The sequence below is a fragment of the Petaurus breviceps genome, unplaced genomic scaffold, assembly GCF_028583685.1.
Source record: "Petaurus breviceps papuanus isolate PSGF00001 unplaced genomic scaffold, PetGlider_PUasm1.0 189, whole genome shotgun sequence".
Taxonomy (NCBI): Eukaryota; Metazoa; Chordata; class Mammalia; order Diprotodontia; family Petauridae; genus Petaurus; species Petaurus breviceps.
The window spans coordinates 28,904,045-28,923,608 of record NW_027185809.1 but is presented as its reverse complement, the minus strand read 5'-3'; the positions used below and the strand labels follow the sequence as shown (position 1 = coordinate 28,923,608).

The following is a 19,564-nucleotide window of genomic DNA, read 5'->3' as shown; positions in this document are numbered from 1 at the left end:
ACATGTTGAGAACTGCTAGAGTACATGATTATTAAGTTTCCTTCTAGTTCTAGTTCCTTCTAAGCCCTTTGATCCTATGTTAGTTTGCCTTGACCATGTTAGATCTCATTTTCTTAAATTGTAAACTTCTTGAGGTACCTTTCCCATGGATGAGTATAAAAATTCATTAATATATTTAAAGTAAAAAATAGTCTACTGTGGAGGTCTATTTGAATAATGATGTTAGATACTTGCCTTTTAAGTTGGTTAGGATAGGAGTAGTTACTATTTCTGATCTAGGAGGAATTTTCCATATTATGATGGGGAGTGGGAAAAGGGGGTCTTGATAGTTGTGACACTTCCTCCCCCTAGGGGAAAAAGGAGCACACACAAAAAAAGGAAAAAGTATCATTGAAACATTAAAGATACAGAGAAGAAAGCAGAAGTTCAGAAAAGGGGCATGGCAAATCTTTGTAATATATAATTTTTTTTTTTTTTTGCTTTTTGGAGGGCAGGGCAATTGGCCTTAAGTGAACTTGCCCAATGTCACACGGCTAATAAGTGTTAAGTGTCAAGTGTCAGAGGTCGGATTTTAAACTCAAGTCCTCCTGACTCCAGAGCCGGTGCTCTCTTCACTGTGCCACCTAGCCACCCCTTGTAATATATTTTTATATTGTATCCCATACAATCCTCTTTTTTCCTATCCTTTGTGGAAGGAAATGTTCATGTTTGTTGATGTTTTCAAGTTCATATTAAAAAAAATAAAGTTAATGCATTTAAGAAACATTACCACTAATATTACATAAACTATCCTTGTAATTTGGGGAATTGGGAATAATTATTTGGTGATCTGTAGCAGAACCTCATTGCAGAATGGTTTTATGTTGCATGGATATGGAAATATCATAGATAATTAACTCCATTTAGTAAAAACCTGATGTAAAATTATTATCCTGTAGCATAATATTGGTCCCATTTTCTAATCTAGCACTATAAAGGGGTCAATTCCAGAGGTAACATAATTTGCTCATGCATTCATCAGAGTTTTAATGTTAGGCCTAATTTCTAGTGCGGGGGGGACCTCCATATCATATTTGCCAGGTATTTTACTCAAACCAGGGAAACCAGGAAGGAATAACGTAAAATCAATAATATTTGTTTTAGGGGACCTGTATGAGTAAGAGAAAGATTTCTTTACTTGTAAAATAGAAAGGTTGAACCAAATGATTTTCATGGTTCTTTTCAGCTCTGTGATTATAAATTTAAAAAGAGGAAGGAGACTATTTTAAGATTTTTTCTGTGTATTGGAATATTGAGCTTCTATGTTATTGGAATATTCTGTTTTAGTCTTCAGGGCTTTAGGAAAGAGGTTCATTGCTACCTTTGGGTCTGTAATTTAGTCATCTTTTTATTTTACCTCTAGGAGGTTGCATTATCATAGGATGTTGCATTATCGAGAATTCTTTATAGAAATTTGAGGTAGACTTAGAACAGACAAATTCTTTGTAGTTCTGAGAAAGGGAGTAGAACTAGGAAAAATTGATTTGATTTGTCTTTTATTACATGTGATTTCTACTTCTGTTTTATTTGATGTGGCTCTCTTCCTAGACTTGGAGATAATGAATTATCTTCATTTTATAAATGATACACGCTAAATTATTGTAGAAATGTGTTGGCCAAGGGCCTATTCTGTGCTGATCCCCAGCTTTGCTTCAGTTTGTGACTTCTGATAAGCTGTGGGAGAAATAGCGACTTCAGGCCCCTTGTGTCTGTGTACTCCTTCTACTCTCTTAAAAGGTCTAAAGGACCTCTAGGAAGAAATAGCTGGGAATAGACAAGAGAAACTTCCTTTTCTGTCTTGCTAACATTCTTTATGAAGTTAAGGAAGATGCCAACATTAACAATCTTCAGATTATCAAAAAAAATTTTTTTTAAGCTATTTGCTCATGTACCTGGATTTGTGCCTTCACAGATCACCCCTCTGAGGTGCCTGAGAAGCTGATCCAGGACCGGTTTCGGAAGCTGGGTCGATTCCCTGAAGCTTTCAGTTCCATCCACTACAAAGGAACAAGGACTTACAATCCCCCTACAGATTTCTCTGGGCTCAGGTGGGCCTTGGAGCAGCAGCTAGAGAACAACACCACCCGTTCTCCCAGGCACCCAGGGGTCATCTACAAAGCACTGAAGGTCAGTGTATGCCCAATGACCAGTACTCAGTCAAGCTCATAGTGTTCATTTTGTGGCACAGCTATTGGGAGAGAGCGGTAATTAGAATACATTAGCAGTGTCTAGCAGGTAGCAGAGCTCCTTCCTATTGGTTTAGATAGTAGATGGAAATTGAGTTCTACAACCTGGGGAAAAGTATGAGAAGCCTAGGCATTCTAAGAATAGGAAAAGGAGAATCAGTTATGAACTGTCCTGCTGACCCCCTAGATAAATTCCATGCCATTCTGTCACCAGGACCCTCATCCTCTATCTCAAGGAGCTTTAAATCATGTAGTTTGTTTTTGTTGTTATTTTTTTTGGGGGGGGAGTGGGGGAGGTGAGGCATTTGGGGCTAAGTGACTTGACCAAGGTAACACAGCTAGTAAGCGTGTCAAGTGTCTGAGGCCAGATTTGAACTTGGGTCCTCCTGACTTCAGGGCAGGTGCTCTATTCACTTCACCACCTAGCTGCCCCCAAGTCGTGTAATCTGAAAGAAATCAGTCAGTCTCTAGGGCTTCATACACACATACATACATGCTTGTAGTACATAATGTGTATATATACATGCCCACACGTGTGTGTTTATATACACACACACACACACACATTTTGTTCATTAAAATTATCTTAAAGCATTTTTTTATATTGTAGATTTATTTATACTATAGAACTAATGATGTCATCCCCAATCGTGATTGATATAGGATCTTTCACTGTAATATGGAAAGTCTATAGCTTGGGTTTAGTTCTTGCCTTCCAGTTATATACTATAGTGTTCCAGCTATATCTGTCTGGAAAGCTCATATTCTTGCTACCTGCTTATTACACCTTCTCATCATATGGCATTTGTTAAACATCCATATGCATACTGACACTCTTGAGTCATTGGTTACTAGTCCACTGGCCTGCCTTGCTATGAGAAAAACCAGTGGAACTTTGGTGTTGCAAGAGACCGAAAGGAATGGTTCAAGATCATAATGATTGGAAAAAAAATTGGAAAAATTCATGTATTTCTAAGGTACATAATATAGTTCTGATATCCACTCCTTTTCTAATGTACATGCATACAGACTATTCCCCCTCCCCCACAACCCCATACATACCTGTCAAAGTATTTCTGCATTCAGTATAGCCAGAGACAGAAATTTCTTAATAGAAATCTAAAAACCCTTGACAGTTTGTGTTGATGGGAGCTTGAGGCTGCCATAATAGCCATTCTCAGATTAGATTATTTAAATGAGGCTATCAAAGGACACCCATGTGTGCTGAGGAGACTCTCTCTTAGAAATCTACTCCAGCTCTGTTTACTAGGCAAATTTAAGAACAAGAGGAAGAATGCTAAGGTCTTTCAGGCTTATGATTTACAAAAGTTGTCTGCATGGGCTGTATGATTATGAGGACCCTGACCAAGTTGGAGTTATGATAATTGATAATAATAATTGAGTTATGATAATTATGATAATAACCCTTAATTATTGATGACACAGTGGTTTCCATAGTACCCGATGATCTTGTTGAAGTGGTGACATGAAATATTGAATAATTGATTTTAACAGAGTTGTTTGGATGATGTAGTTATTAAAATTTATAAATCCTTAAAATATTCTGTAAAAGTTTAGGACTGTTCTTCAAATTGGGGTTTAAAAGAGCAATAGTGTTATTCTGTTAGAAAGGCATAACTTAATGTTTTTTATTAATCAAGGTAATTAATTAGAGATTAAAATCATAATGGAAGGATTATTGGATTAGAGTTCCCATGATTCCTGGCTAGCCCCAACAGATCTGTCTAATTTTGCTAGCTTTTCCTCCTTTTTTCCTTGTTCCATGTTAGTCTCTTGCCTCCTCAACTTCTCATTAGTGTACTTAGTAACCTGTGAGAGAGGTACCCATGTCATAAAGAGAATTTTCAGAATTTGGGTATTTAATAAGTACTTTTTGATAATGAGTTTGCTTTTGATCATAAGAACTTTTTAGAAGTAAATTCTCATTGAGTGAATGACCCTAATTCAGAATTGTGGCACTAAATCTGAGATTTCTTGGGGGTTCATATGATGTGAACTTTAGTGCTTTTACCGATATCCTGAAAGCTTAATTTTGCCTTTTCCTTATAATATTTCCTAGTGACCTCTTAAAGATTTTAAAAGAGAATTTTAAAGAGAATTACATTTGAATCATTGATATTCCATACCTCTATTCTACAGTGGAATTCAGAACGACCAATGGCCACCTTTGATCTCTTGCTAACGGAGAAAAATAGCTATGGTTGAAATAGATTAGGGGGAAGAACCAAAGAATTAATTTCTGTCTTTTACAGTCAACTCCTTTCCACATATTGCATTATTAAACTATGTCCAGAGGCACTTTCCTTGCCCTTTGTGGACTTACAGTAATCTCCTTGAGTCACCCAGCAAGAATCTTGGTACTATTTCCTTTTGTGAAATTTGCTCCTGTAAATCCAGGTTCTAGGTCCACTTCTATTCTTCATGTGTTTTCTTGTTTTATGCTCTCTGCCCTTGCTTACCACAGTGGTGGCAGGAACTACTTTTGCACAGAAATCTGCTTAGTAGTGTTTTCTAGCAAAACCGGTAAATTTGTCTTGCTTGTGGCAGAGGATAAACTTTTTTTGTGTGTGCTTTAAAATTTTTTTTTAGAGGGGGAAGATGGGGCAATTGGGGTTAAGTGACTTGCCCAAGGTCACATGGCTAGGTTTTATTTGTGTGTGTGTATGTGTGTTAAGTATCTGAGGTCGAATTTGAACTCAGGTCCTCTTGACTCCAGGACCGGTGTTCCATTCACTGTGCCACCTAGCCACCCCAGGATAAACTCTTAAGAAATAGTAATTGTGGAATATCAGTATTAGATGTCAGAATCTAAGGATTTTAGAGTAACCTTGATGGTAAAAGAAGCAATTGAGGTCCAGAGGGGTGAAGTTATTTACCTAAGTTAGTACTGGTCTGTATATTTAATAAATGGCAGAGGTAGATTACAACTAGGACCCAGGACTTTTGATTGTAGAGAAATCTAGTGAATTTTCTGTTACATTATATGCCTTGTGAGTTCAGACTGCTGCTGTGTAATTGAAGTGGTCATTTAAAGATTAATATTGGCTTTATATGACATTCTTCCTCAGGCCAGCAAATGTAAGAAACTTTAGCCTTTAGATTTCATCATGAGATTATTTTACTAAGTGTCTACATAATCATTATTGGGTGGGGTTGGGGAATGAGGGAGAGGCAGACCTTGTATTAGCATTTTATAGTCTAAAACTCCAAATTTGAAATAGGAAATGTATTGCTGGCTCTTGTTTTAGTGCTAGCCATGTTGTTGCCAGGGCAACTGAAATTCAGGATCATCTGGTCTCCAAGCAACCATTCCCAGCCATGCTACAAATGCCTTTCCAAGGGTTTTTTTCAGAAGGGAGACCCTTCCCTGCCTTTCTCCTCCAGCCTTGGGATCTTGGGAGGAGAACCCAAGAAACCCAGGAATGATGTGAGATCTGGAATCTTGGATGGGGGAGCAAGTTTGGATCATGTGGTATTATCTACATTGAAAAAGAAAAATCAGGTTGCAGTTGAGGGAGGACAACTTTCATCCACTCTGGTACTTAATACTCCTTAATATTTTTCTCCTTTGGGTTAAGCTGAAGCCTGGCAGTGCCAAGCTATTAAACATTATCTAATTCTTCAGTGATCACTGTAGGAAATTATTTATCTTACCCTCTTCCTAGAATATGATCCTCAGAAGTTCTCTGCAACTGTCATCTGAAGTTGTAACATCTGGTTTGCTTTGGATGCAGCCTGCCCTCTTCTGTGATGTCATAAGGAATTGTTGCCTTAGCAAAGATAAACCTATGAGAAACATGTCTGTGGATGACAGTTATTTTTTTGAGCTGATTTCATGGGAAATCAGCTTGTAAAATGAGCCCAGAAATCTAGAATGACCTGGAAAATCCAGCGACTTCTCCATTTCTTAAATAAAAGGGAGTAGACCAGCAAGTAGTTGAGGCAAAGATGATTCTTGCACTTTTATTGCTGTTGGGTCACAATTAAATATTTTCCCTACCATTAAATTTATACTAACAGTTTCCCAAGGTAAAATTCCATAGCAGATGATGTGATTTGGTAGAGCAAGCATGTAATTTTCCTGAGTTATCATTTAGTAATAAGAAAAACTTTTTGAGTGAAAAATGATCTATGTTTTATGACATTCCTTTTGAAGAGGTATTATATTTTAGTGGAAAGAACATCATAGTTGGAATTTTTTTTTTTTTTAAAGCAATCGGGGTTAAGTAACTTGCTCAAGGTTACACGGCCAGGTGTTTCTGGGTGGGTGCTAAGTGTCTGAGCCCGGATTCAATCCCCAGGTCATCCCGACCCTGGAGCCAGTGCTCTTACTCACTGTGCTACCTGGTCACCGCATTGGAATTCATCTTCTAAGCCTGAAGAAGTACTCCTTTGATCTTGGCAAAAGCACTTAACCATTTTTATCCATAGTTTTTCCATGTCTAAAATATGTATAGTCATATTTGTGTCTCCATGAGGTGTTTTGGGGAAACTGCTTTGTCATCTCTAAAGAACTACTGTATAGAATTGGGTATGAAGTACTTATCATGATTTCTTCCTGGACCTTGGGCTTTCTCCCCCTGCCCCAATAAACTTTTTAAAAATCACTTATAACTTCTTATAATTTCAGTCAGACACTCAGACTTCAACTACAAATTATTTACTCATGAAATCAGGGGATTTTATTGCTTAAGAACCTTTTTATTAGTGGGTTCACCCATAAAGGGTACCTACATCAAGGACTGAGAATGGCATACAGGATCCAGCTTATCTTGCAAATGAATTTCCCATCAGAAAGATAGCATGGTGTATGTAGGGGAAAGACATCTATCTGGACGAGGAGTTGGGAGACCTAGTTCTAGTGCAGACAATAGACATGTATTAACACTTAAAGACTTTAGTGGAAGCTGCCGCTTTTTATCTGACAAAATGAAAAACAGTAAATGGGGTTGAGGGGATGGTCTCCAAATATGTCTTCAAAAGCTAACATTCTTAGATTCTGTCTATGTTGCAGTTAGGATACTTATCCAGATTCCTAGTTGACTTCATCTACAGGTAAAAAAAGGAAACTTGCCTTTCTGGTGTTGTTTGAGAGGTACACCCAGTAGGACTCTGGACTCAAAACCCCCAAATAGTATCTTAAATTCTGAAATTCCACATTTTGTTCTTTCTTTAGGGTATTGACCTGTTTAAGAGCTCTCTCTTGAAATGTAAATCCTATCAGCCCTTGGGTACAGCTTAAGTTCAGAATGTCTGTGGTGCCTTTCTTGATTTTTCTAATTCCTCTCCTTACCTGGGGAGTAATCTTTCCCTTCTGATCTTGAGATACATTTTTGTTTATACTTTTCTTATGTACTTATTAAATTTTTTTTAGTATAAATATGTGCCTTCTTACAACTCTTAGCTTATAGGAGGTACTCCATTTTATTTGTGTTTGTATCTTACTAGCTCGAATAATTGATGTGTGTTGAATTAAACTCCTGTGAACCATAATATTTTAAGAGATTACAGTTGAGTTTCTCTTTACTGGGGGTTAGAATCTAAATTTAGTGGGAAAAGGAAAACGTCTATAGTCAGAATTACGTTACATTGTCTATAAGGTAGAGTATAGAAGGGTATCTTTAAAAAGTTTTTAGTTGGAAAGAGGGGTTAAGGCCTTATTAAAAGAAGACAAGTCTGTATCAGCAATCAGTGGATCTGAGATGGTTGCCATGAAAATAATTGAATGTAAATTTTATTTTTCACTACACCCAGCTAAGGTATTGATCAGGAGGCAGGTGGGAACCAGGACTTCCACTCAAATAGAAGAAAACTAAAACAGGTAAAGATTCAGCTGTCAGGGAAATTGATTATTAGGGAAAAATACTCTTGAAAGCTCTTCACATGTAAGTGTAAATATAATCATATTAAGGGGTATGCATACTGCCGTATAACTTACTCTTTTTGCTTAATGATTGAGGCCATAGAAAACACAAGAAAATCAGAGGAAACATAGCAGAGGCCTTATGCTGATCAGGAAGTTCTACCAGACTAAGCAGAATGAAGAGATTGAGTATGAATGTGATATAAAGGAGATTCTAGAATCATACAGTCTACTGAGATGCTCATACTGTGAGATGCATTCAGGAACTGAGAATAATTGAGAGAATAGCAGATTCATACTTCCCATCTCAGTCCCTGGGCTTACACTCATTAAGTGGAATGGATCACAGGCACTAAATAAACTATTTCTCTTCCCTCCCTCTGTCACCTCTGTTCCTCTCCTCTCCCCCCTCTCTCTTTCCCCCCTCTCCCCGTTCCCCTTCTCCCCTCCCCCCTCCCACTTCCCCCCCCTCCTTTCCCTCCCCTCTCCCCCCTTCATCTCTCCTCCCCCTTTCCTCCTCTTTCTGTCCCTCCCCTTCTCTTCCTCTTTTTCTCCCTCTCTTCCCTCTCCATTCTTTCCCTCCCCCTCTCCTCTCTTCCTTCTCTCTTTTTCTCCACTTCCCTATCCTGTCCCACCCATCTTGAACCCTTCAAGTCCCATTCCCACCAAGGTTCTATGCAGGCAAGCAACTTAAGTCATGCAGAGTGTTAAATAGTTGATATACTATGGAGTGGCATCACTGTACCAAAATTCGACTTATATCCTCCTGAAGAGAGGGAGATGAGGAGAGGGGAAAAGAGAAAGAGAGAGGGAGGGAAGAGAGGAAGAGAAGAGAGAAGAGGATTTGAGGGCGTGGGGGATGGGTGAGATAGGATCACAATGCCCTAGGAGAATTGGAGCATAGATTTCAGAGCAGGAAAGGACTGTGGAAATCATATAGTCCCAACCCCTTCATTTTACAGATCAAGGAAGCAAGCCCAGAGAGTTTCCAGGAGAGGGGTGCTGTTTAAAAGGGAAGGAAAGAGGGCACCAGACACGAACTTTGTCTGCCTCACTGGCTGTTACAACCAAACTCTCTGCCGGAGTCATTGTTCATGAAAGTCTGGGATGGTTTGAGGCCAGATTATACAGGGAAGTGTAAGAGAAAACTGTTGAATGTGGTCAGCAACTCCCTCATATGAGGAAAGAATGTTTGCTGGGATGTGAAGACAAGTTTCCAGTGGCATGTGATCTTTTCAGCAAATATCTTTTGAATGTCTGAGGTGTGTATTTCACTGTCCTAAGCTCTGTGGGGGATAGAAAATAAGTAAAACAGATGATCCATGCTGTACAGAACTTATTGTATAAGTTGGGAAGACAAAATTTAAAGACCGAGCTATGTGATAACTTGAGTTAAGTTATAGGACTCAGAAAGAGGGGGTGGTTTGGGTTGGAGGGGCTCAGGAAGGCTTCATGGTAGGTAGGATGTGGGATTTGAATTTGAGTGCTAAGATACGAATAGGATTAAAATAGGTAGGGGGAAGAGAAGAGAGGTCTGTATTGCAGGCAGAAGAAATCTTGTTTTATTGGTAGTTTTTTCTTTTTTTGTGTCTTACCAGTTTCAAGCCCTGTTAAAGGGTTTGCTTTCCTTTTCAAAAATCATGCCAAAAGGGGGAATTCTTCTGTTTTATCATTAAATTGGATCACTTTATACTTGTCTGGGCTTTTAAAGTATTTATTTAAATATGCCTCATTGTATAAAGTTCTCCCCAGAGAATATTGGAATCTCTTTGTGCCCAAAATTAATCTTAACATTTCTTTCAATTAAAAAAGGTATTCCTTCAAAAAAAAAATTCCTTACCATTTGAAAGTTATCTAAATGGTTAAACTAATTGTTGAAAACCTGGAATTTAAAGTGAAATTGGATGCCTTTTAATGACTACAGCATCTATTCCTCTTTAGTTTGCATAGCTTTGGAAATAGCTGATTGAAATTGCATTGCTTTTTTCACAGATTCATGTATGTCTGACTAGGCCTTAGAGGGGAAAATATATTCAGCTTGAAAGGATGACCCAGTAGAGTGTAATGGGTAAATAGAGGGTTAGAAATGGAAGATGCCTTTCAACATCAATTTTTCAATTTGTCTCTGTGAACATTTTGTTCTTTGACCTGGAATTTATTTCAACTCCAAGGAGGCTCAGCTGCTTCCTGTATTTTGGCTTAGCAGTACTGATAAAAGGTTGCCAAATGTTATGATAATTCTTCCTTATTTTTTGGAGTAGTTTTCTTCTTCATCTTGACACCCTCTCAACCCTTAATAAACCATCCATGTGAATTGTGAGGGGAGGGAAAGAAAGAGTAAGGAATTCAGGAAATCCTCAACTTTATAAGAGCTACTGGATAACAGTGAAAACTGTCACCTTTCTATGCCTTCTTTTCTATTTTTTTTCTTGGGGGGGGGGAGGCAAGGCAGTTGAGGTTAAGTGACTTGCCCAAGGTCACACAGCTAGCAAGTGTGTCAAGTGTCTGAGGCTGGATTTGAACTCAGGTCCTCCTGACTCCAGGACTGGTGCTCTATTCACTGCGTCACGTAGTTGCCTCTGTGCCTTATTTTCTCATTGCCAACTTGACTATGATAAGAGTGGGCAATTATATTTGTAATTGTCTGGTACAAAGATCCAGTATATGACAGATCTTAACTTTAAATGGAATTTAGTGAAACCATCAGCTTCATGGCTTTTTGGAAGAAAGGGTTTAGTTTCTTTCTGAGGTTTATTGAAGTACTGATCAGTGATTGCTGGGCCATGATAGCAGCACTTGCCTTTGGTTGATCTCCATTTCCCAGGGGAGAAACCTCTTAGAGCAGACTAGTAATTTAGCCCTTCTATGAAGGCTGTTCCTTCGAAGAGAAAAAAGGACAGAAGTGTCTTCCTCCTGAGTTACTCAGTACTTTTGTTGCCTTCCCCCCAATATTCTGGCAGGCACTGAGTGACCGCTTCAGTGGTGAGATCCCTGATGACCAGATGGCTCACAGTTCCTTTTTTCCAGACGAATACTTCACCTGCTCCTCCATTTGCCTCAGCTGTGGGTAAGTGAAGACCACAATTCACCCTATCCACTACCAGAAAAGTGAGTAGCCCTTGCCTACTCTGTAGGACAAACTCATAGGAGCCTAGTGTTTTTAAAGTCATAAGGTATAAATGCCTGTGGACCATGATGTCTTGTGAAGCTCAAAGCCTGCTTTAGAATTAACCTTTAAAAGTTTCAAACCAGATTGGCAGCTGGGCAACGTGGGATAGAGGTTGGGTTGAATATCTAAGTACTGATATCATATTGTATTACCTAATGAATATTGACTAAGAGTTCAATATAGGGTAAAGAGCAGCAGACTTAGTAGTAGGAGGATCTAGGTTTGAATCCTAATTTTGCTACTTAATTTGTTAGTTGGACAAACATTTATTAAGCATGTGCTCTTTAAAAGGAACTGAGGAAAAAAACTGAAACAGTCTTTCCTCTCAAAAAACTTTTATTCCACAGGAAATGCTGACATTTAAGGTTCATAAAAATACAAATTACCTCATTTGATCCTCACTGACAACATTTTCTCTGCTCTGTAAATGAGGAAACTGAGACTTAGAGAGGGAGGCTGAGTGATTGTCTAGTATAAGATCTAGCATTAAGTCTCAGGTCTTTCCTTGACTACTTCCTCCCTGTGTGACCCTGGGCAAATTACTCATTTATCTGAGCCTTGGTTTTCTCTTTTGCAAATGAGGAATATGCTATTAAACATTTTTATCAGTGATTTGGAAAAAGGCACAAATGTCACCTTAGCAGATTTTCACTTTACACAAAGCTGACAAGGATGTGCTGTTACAGAATCAGAATCTAAAAAGGTCATGATAAGATTGGGATGAATCTAATAAGATAAAATTTAATGGAGATAAATGTAAAGTGTTATACTTGGGTTCAATAAATTAACTTCACCAATATACAGTGGGGAAAGCATGGTTCGTTTTTCTGAAAAAGATTTGGGGTTTTAGTTGACCAGAAGCTCAGTAAAAAGCTAATGTAGTCTTAGACCTCAGTAACAGAGGTATAGTTTCAGGAATAAGAAGGCAGTTAGTCATCTTTACTCTCCCCCAGTCAGTTGTCATTGTATATTTTGTTCATTTATGGGTGACCCATTTTATTAATGACATTATTGATAAGTTTAGAGAATGTCCGGAGGAGGATAACCAGAATAGGCTTTGATTTAATACCGTGTAAGGATCAGTTAAAGGACCTGGCGATGTTTTGACTTCAAGAAGGTTAGGAAGGATATTATTATAGTAACTATATTCAAGGATTTAGAGGACTATAATATGGAAGAATGATTAGACTTTCTCTATTTGATTGAACAAGGTTCAGAGAGAAGAAGAAAATGGGTAGAAGTTTCAGAGTCACATTTAAGCTTGATATAAGAGGGGAAAAAATCCTTTAGAGTTATCCAACAAGCATAACTTGCTGTCTTTGGAGATGGCGGGTTGCTTGACATTGGAACTTTCAGGTATGTTGTAGGAGAAATTCTTTTTCCAATATTGGTTGGACTAGGTGGCTGCTGGATATTGGATTCAAGAGGCGAGAAGACCTAGATTCAGATTCCAACGCAGACATTTACGAGCTGTGGAACCCTGGGCAGATCACCTGTAACCTCTCTGTACCTTAGTTTCTTCATCTGTAAGATGAGGACCTTGGACTTGATGGCTTCCAAGGTTTCACCTAGCTCTCTCAGTATGAGCCTATGATATCAGGCTTTATCTCTAATTAAGCATCTTGTGTCTCTTTGTCCTTTTTCCTAACAAGAAACTGCAAGTCTTGCTTTAGTTTTTTCCTCTTCGAAATGATTTTTTCTTCTTTTCACTCCATAATGTCCTCTCTTTCCTCTTTGCACTCACGAAGTTGCTGCCCTAATTCAAGTCCTTACCACCTCCCACCTTGACTATAATGTTATAACCATCTTAATTGGCCTCCCTGCTTTTCAGGTCTTTTCTGTAGTCTGTTCTCCACAGCTACCCAATTGATACTCCTCAAGTACAGTTATGCCCCTGTCAGTTGTCTGCTCAATAATGCCAAGTGACTCCTTATTCCTTTTGGAATAAAATGCAGACTTGTTTGTTTGGCATTTAAAACCCTCCAGAATATGATTGCAGCCTACTTTTTCAAACTTATATGTTTACTCCCCACATGTACTGAACAGTCCAGCCAAACTGACTTCCTCATTATTGTCACTCCCACACAACATTACATCTCCCATCCCCATGCCTTTGCATAGGCTGTTACCCTTATACCTGGAATGCACTCTGTCCTCTGCCACTTAGAATTCCTAGGTTCCTTTAAATTCCAGCTCAGTCTTACCTCCTATATGAGTTCTTTCCTGATGACCTCCCAGCAGTTGCTAGAACCTCTTCCTAAATTATTTTGTGCATATAATCTATATATTTTCTTTTTACTTGTATAAATTTCTATGTACATATTTTTCCCCTTCCCCTGCTTCCCTTGCTCCTATGTAAGCTATTTGAGGAAAAGGATCATTTCATTAGTGTCTTTGTATTTGTATCCCCAGTGTTTAGCACACAGCAGACACTTAATAAATATGTGTTGATTGATTTCTGTTCTTGGTGTGTGAGGACAATAGTTTCCCTTTCTCTTGACAGTTGGAAGTTGGAATGGAGGGCCATATGTTATCCGACCTTGTTTCATTCATCTCTCTAGAGACCCTCCAATTCCTAGTCATTTTAGTGTTGATGAATGTACCACAGTCGTATCCTGTTTTTGGCCTAAAGTATCTTTTGTGCTAACAGCATTGGCGCCCTTGCTTGTTGCATCACTGTTACTTTTTGGGTCACAGGTCTGGATGTAAAAACAGCATGAATCATGGAAAAGAAGGAGTGCCTCATGAAGCAAAGAGCCGCTGTAGATATTCCCACCAGTATGATAACCGGGTTTATACCTGCAAAGTAAGTTACTGGGGATTTTGTTTTTCCTGCAGGCATGCTTCTTTTTTCTCTCCTCTGATAGAGACCTGAAGCTTGAAATAGTCCATGAGCTACCTCTTGTCCTGTCTCTGTGCTTTTGGAGTCTAAGCGTGAATTCCAAATGTACTATAATGTTACTGGTGCCTTTTATCAAGTATATCTAAGTGTTCATTTTCGGATGACATGTTCTTTCAGACTCCTATATGTATAGTTTAGAGATTGGTCTTATTCATTTATTGGTCATATTCACTACTTATTTCTTTAACGATTTTTAGGCTATATATATTCATGCATATGCTTATGTTCTGTTAATTAACTTCCAGAGAATTGACTTCTTTAGAAAAATGATCCCTTTTTTTTCTGACCATATATGTGATCCCCAAGTTCAGTAGTGTTCATGTCGGGCTGGGGTCTTCTATACACACAAGAAACTGATGAAGTGCTATGTGTTCCAGGCCTGCTATGAAAGAGGAAAAGAGGTCAGTGTGGTGCCTAAAACATCTGCTTCTACTGACTCCCCTTGGATGGGTCTTGCAAAGTACGCATGGTCTGGGTGAGTGAAGGTAGCTGAGTTTCAGATACTTTGGTATATACACATCTCCTTCTTATGCCTACCTGAATAACTGTTCACCTCCATTCCAGGTATGTGATTGAGTGTCCTAACTGTGGTGTGGTATATCGTAGTCGGCAGTACTGGTTTGGGAATCAAGATCCTGTGGACACAGTAGTAAGGACAGAAATTGAACATGTCTGGCCTGGAGTAAGTATTCTCCTTTTTTCTTATTCCTCCCCCTGTTATCTAGTAATAAATACAGATGTGACAGAGGGTCATATTTGGTGTCAGGAATAGTCATTAATATGTTGGTAATGAAGGGATGAACCTTCTGGTAAAGGTTGTGTTGCAAAAGGTTGTAGAGAAGCCCTGTTTTCCCTTTTTCTTCAGCATATAGCTGAAAAGGGGCCCAGATATAGCAGTGATAAAGAAAACTCAAGAGGAATAGAAGTTCCTCCTATCTATCTAAGGTGCAAGGACTGCACAAGTGCATGGCCAGGCTTAGCAGAGACTGCTGGGAGGTGGGTGTCAGTGGGGAAGCCAGTAGGAGCTCTGGTAGGTAGACATGAAGCCTGGGACATGTGGGAAAAGAGCAATGGCAAGGAATCCTGCAAGCTTTGGTAACAGGGCCAAAGCCAGCCGGCATCTTGAATAAGGACATCCCTGGTGATGGAGGGGAGGAAGATGGTCACGAGCTGGAATGAGTTTTGATAATCACGACCTAATACATAAACCCTGACATAACAGAAAAATTTAGGGAATATGTATACACAAAGAGGAAATAATTACTACATTTTACAAATGACATGATAGTTTACATATAGAGAACCATAGGGATTCAACTAGTAATCAATTGGAAATATTAACCAGTAAAATAGCAGGATATAAAATAAACCCATTAAGATATTAAAATCAATAGCCTTTTTGCATATTACTAACAGAAGTTGGAAGAAAGGGGGTGGCTACGTGGCACAGTGAGTAAAACGCCAGCCCCAGAGTCAGGAGGACCCGAGTTCAGTTCCAGCCTCAGACACTTAACACCTACACATACCCAAAAAAACTAGCCATGTAACCTTGGGCAAGTTACTTAACCCCAATTGCCCTCCAAAAGGCAAAAAAAAAAAATAAAAAAAGTTGGAAGAAATAGAAAAAGAATTCTCATTCCAAATAACTACAGAATGTATAAAGTGCCTGTGAATCCATCTAGCTAGTCTAGCTAGTGAGGAGTATTGGTCTTACTCATGTGAATATAGGTACAAAATACTTTATATAGAAATACTTTATAAAGAAATTAAGAAAGACATTTGCTCATGTTGGGCTGTGCCTCCATAATAAAAATAGTGATATTACATGAATTAATTTACAGATTCAATGCCATGCTATTGAAACTACCCAGGAGTCATTTTGTAGACCTTGGCAGAATAATCATAACATATATCTAGAGGAACAAAGGCCAAGAATTCCCAGAGGAGTAGTAAAAGGTTGAATTAAGTGGAATGAGCCATGTTAACCTTCAAATTAAAATAAAGTAGTAAACATTAAGACAATTTCATACTGGTAAAAAAAATATACAAAGATTCATTGGTGGGACAGATTAGATAAAGATCTAAAAGCAATCTTAGATAGTAGTATAGTGTTTAATAAATCCAGGGACACTAGCTAACTGAGGTAAGGGCTCCCTTTTTGATCAAAATTCCTGGAAAAACTGGAAAGCAGTCTGGCAGTAATTAGTTTTAGAGCAACCTCTTATACCATTTATTGCAATTCTCCACATGGAGAAATGAATGAAATACCAAAGGGTATTTCATGGAATTTTGGAAGACAAAAGGAAATATCTTTCCCAAGAATGAGGAGAATTAAAAAAAAAATTATTTTAGTTACAGCATTCAGTTTCACAAACTTTTGAGTTCCAAATGTTCTCCCCTTTCATTCGCCCTCCCCAAGACAGCATGCAATCTGATATAGGCTCTGTATATACTTTCACATTAAACATATTTTCACATTAGTCATGTTGCAAAGAAGAATTATAACTGATGGAATGAACCACACGAAAGAAGAAACAAAACAAAACAAAAAAGAGAGAGCAAATAGTCTGCTTTGATCTGCATTCAGACTCCCTAATTCTTTCTCTGGATGGGGAAAGCATTTTCCATCATGAGCCTTTTGGGGTTGTCTTAGAACCTTGCATTGCTGAGAAGAGCCAAGTCTATCAAAGCTAGTCATTATACAGTGTGACTGTAACTGTGTACAGTGGTCTCCTGGTTTTGTTTCCCTCACTCAGCATCAGTTCATGTAAGACTTTACAAGTTTTTCTGAAATCTGTCTGCTCGTCATTTCTTATATCACAATAGTATTCCATTACATTCATATACTACAACTTGTTCAGCCGTTCCTTAATTGATGGACATCCCCCCAATTTCCAGTTCTTTGCCACCACAAAAAGAGCTGCTATAAATATTTTTGTACATGTGGGTTCTTTTCCCATTTCTATGATCTCTTTGGGATACAGCCCTAGAAGTGGTATTGCTGGGTGAAAGGGTATGCACATTGTTATAGCATAACATATATAACATATTGTTATAGCATATAGGGCATAATTCTTAACTAAACAAGGAATAGAGATTATCTAAAAAGATAAAATAAACAATTTTGATTGTATAAAATTGAAAAGCTTCAATGCAAGCAAAATACATATATTAATAATATCAGAAGGAAAAGGGGCAGCTGGGTGGCACAATCAATAGTGCACTGTCCCTGAAATCAGAAGGACCTGAGTTCAAAACTGGCCTCAGATACTTGACAGTTAACTAGTTGTGTGACCTTGGGCAAGTCACTTAAACCCAATTGCTGCCTCCCCTTCCCCCCGCAAAAAAAAAAAACAAAACAAAACAACAAAAAAGAAGGAAAACAGTTTGGCAGGTCTTCACTGCAAATATCTGTGTTAAAGATCTGCTATCTACCTATTTAGCAAACTGATACAAATACATAAGACTAAGCCACTCCACAGTTGCATGTTGGCCAAAGGATATGAATAGACCATTTTCAAATGAAGAAATGCAAACCATGAACAATCATGTGAAAAAATGCTCCAATTCATTAATAAAGGAAATACAGACCCAAATAACTCTTAAAGTATGACCTCATATTCATCAGATTGGCAAAGATGATAAAAGAAGTAAATAGCAATTGGTGAAATGATGGTAGGAGGATGGATACTTAGAGTATTCTTGGAAATATGAATTGGTATGACCATTTTTCTTTGGTCTTTATTTATTTGTTTACATTTCGTTTACAAGATTCATTACTACAATTCCTTGAGTTTCAAATTCTCTCCCCCCCCATGGCAGCACACAATCAAGTGTAATATCTGCAAATACTTTCACATTAGGCATTAGTCAGGTTATAAAGAAGGATTGTATGGGATGGAATGAACAATGGGAAAGAGGAAACAAAACCAAACAAGAAAAAGAAAAAGAGCAGGTAGTTTGCTTCAGTCTGGGTTCAATCTCAGGTCTTTCTCTGGATGTAAACCTCTCTCTCCATCATAAGTCTTTTGGGTTTGACTTATGATTCTGGATTGCTGAGAAGAGTCCAGTCTATCAAAGTTGGTCATCACACATACGTTGTGTCTGTAATTGTGTACAAATTTCTCCTGGCTCTACTCTTCTCACTCAGCATCAGTTTGTCTAAGCCTCTCCAGGTAAATATGAAGACCGTCTGCTCCTCGTTTCTTATAGCACAATAGCATTCCATAACATGCATATACCACAACTTGTTCAACCATTCCCCAATTGATGGGCACCCCCTTGATTTCCAATTCTTTGCCACCACAAAAAGAGCTGCTATATTTTTGTACGTAGGGGTCTTTTCCCCACTTCTATGATCTCTTTGGGATACAACCCTAGAAGTGGTATTGATTGCTGAGTCAAAGGGTATGAAATTATAGCCCTTTGGGCGTAATTCCAGATTGCTCTCCAGAACGGTTGGATCAGTTCACAGCTCCACCAGCAATGCATTAGTGTTCCAATTTGCCCACATCCTCTCCAGCATTTGCCATTTTCCTGTTTTGTCATCTTAGCCAATCTGACTGGTGAGATGTGGTACCTCAGAGCTGTTTTGATTGGCATTTGTCTAATCAATACTGATTTAGAGCCTTTTTTCATATGCTGATAGATATCTCTAATTTCTTCCTCTGAAAACTGCCTGTTCATATCCTTTGACCATCTATCAATTGGGGAATGACTTAAGAAAATAAAGTAAATTTTACTTAATGAGACAAAATATATTAGAAAACTAGGACATTTCCACTTCTCCAGTCAGTCCTATACTTTTCACATTTTCCAGTCTTTTTTTTTTTTTTGCCTTTTAGAGGGCAATTTGGGTTAAGTAACTTGCCCAAGGTTACACGGCTAGTATTTTTGTGTGGGTGTTAAGTGTCTGAATCCGGAACCGAACTCGGGTTCCTCTGACTCTGGGGCCAACACTGTGCCACCTAGCCTCCCCTCACATTTTCCAATCTTTCAAAAATCATTAAGTGGTTAGCAAACAGAAGAAATTAAGGGAATCAAGGATGCCTTCTTCAGAAAAAGCATCTGTGTAATTGGTTAATATATACATCAGTAAATAGGATAAGTTTAGTATCAAAGGGTTAAAACAAATTTAGCCAGATTGTACATAATACCTTCCATTTAACAAGTAATCCAAGAATAAATGTCCCCAAATGTCAAACACTTCTTGATTTCAAAGGTGATAACATTGCATCACTCCAAAGTGCCAAAACTTTCTACACAACAGAGTTTAATTTTAAGTCTGGTTTTTTTGTTACATTCTTTAAAACCTAAAAATAAACCAAAATCCTAAAAAAAAACCAAACCCAAAAAACTCTACAACCTTTCAAGGTAATCTGAAG

General features: G+C 38.2%; 1 protein-coding gene across 4 annotated transcripts in view; it reads left to right on the top strand.

Annotated features, from left to right (window-relative positions):
* The window catches only part of ZFYVE1 (zinc finger FYVE-type containing 1), a 72,450-nt gene that overhangs the window by 40,548 nt on the left and 12,338 nt on the right, over positions 1–19,564 (top strand). For 3 of the 4 annotated variants that reach the window (XM_069092095.1, XM_069092093.1, XM_069092094.1), the window contains 5 exons: positions 1,952–2,166; positions 11,070–11,176; positions 13,976–14,084; positions 14,558–14,655; positions 14,745–14,862. In XM_069092095.1, the coding sequence (XP_068948196.1) occupies positions 1,952–2,166; positions 11,070–11,176; positions 13,976–14,084; positions 14,558–14,655; positions 14,745–14,862 (647 nt within the window). The remainder of the gene's footprint in view (positions 1–1,951; positions 2,167–11,069; positions 11,177–13,975; positions 14,085–14,557; positions 14,656–14,744; positions 14,863–19,564) is intronic. The other variant, XM_069092097.1, reaches the window with a different exon arrangement.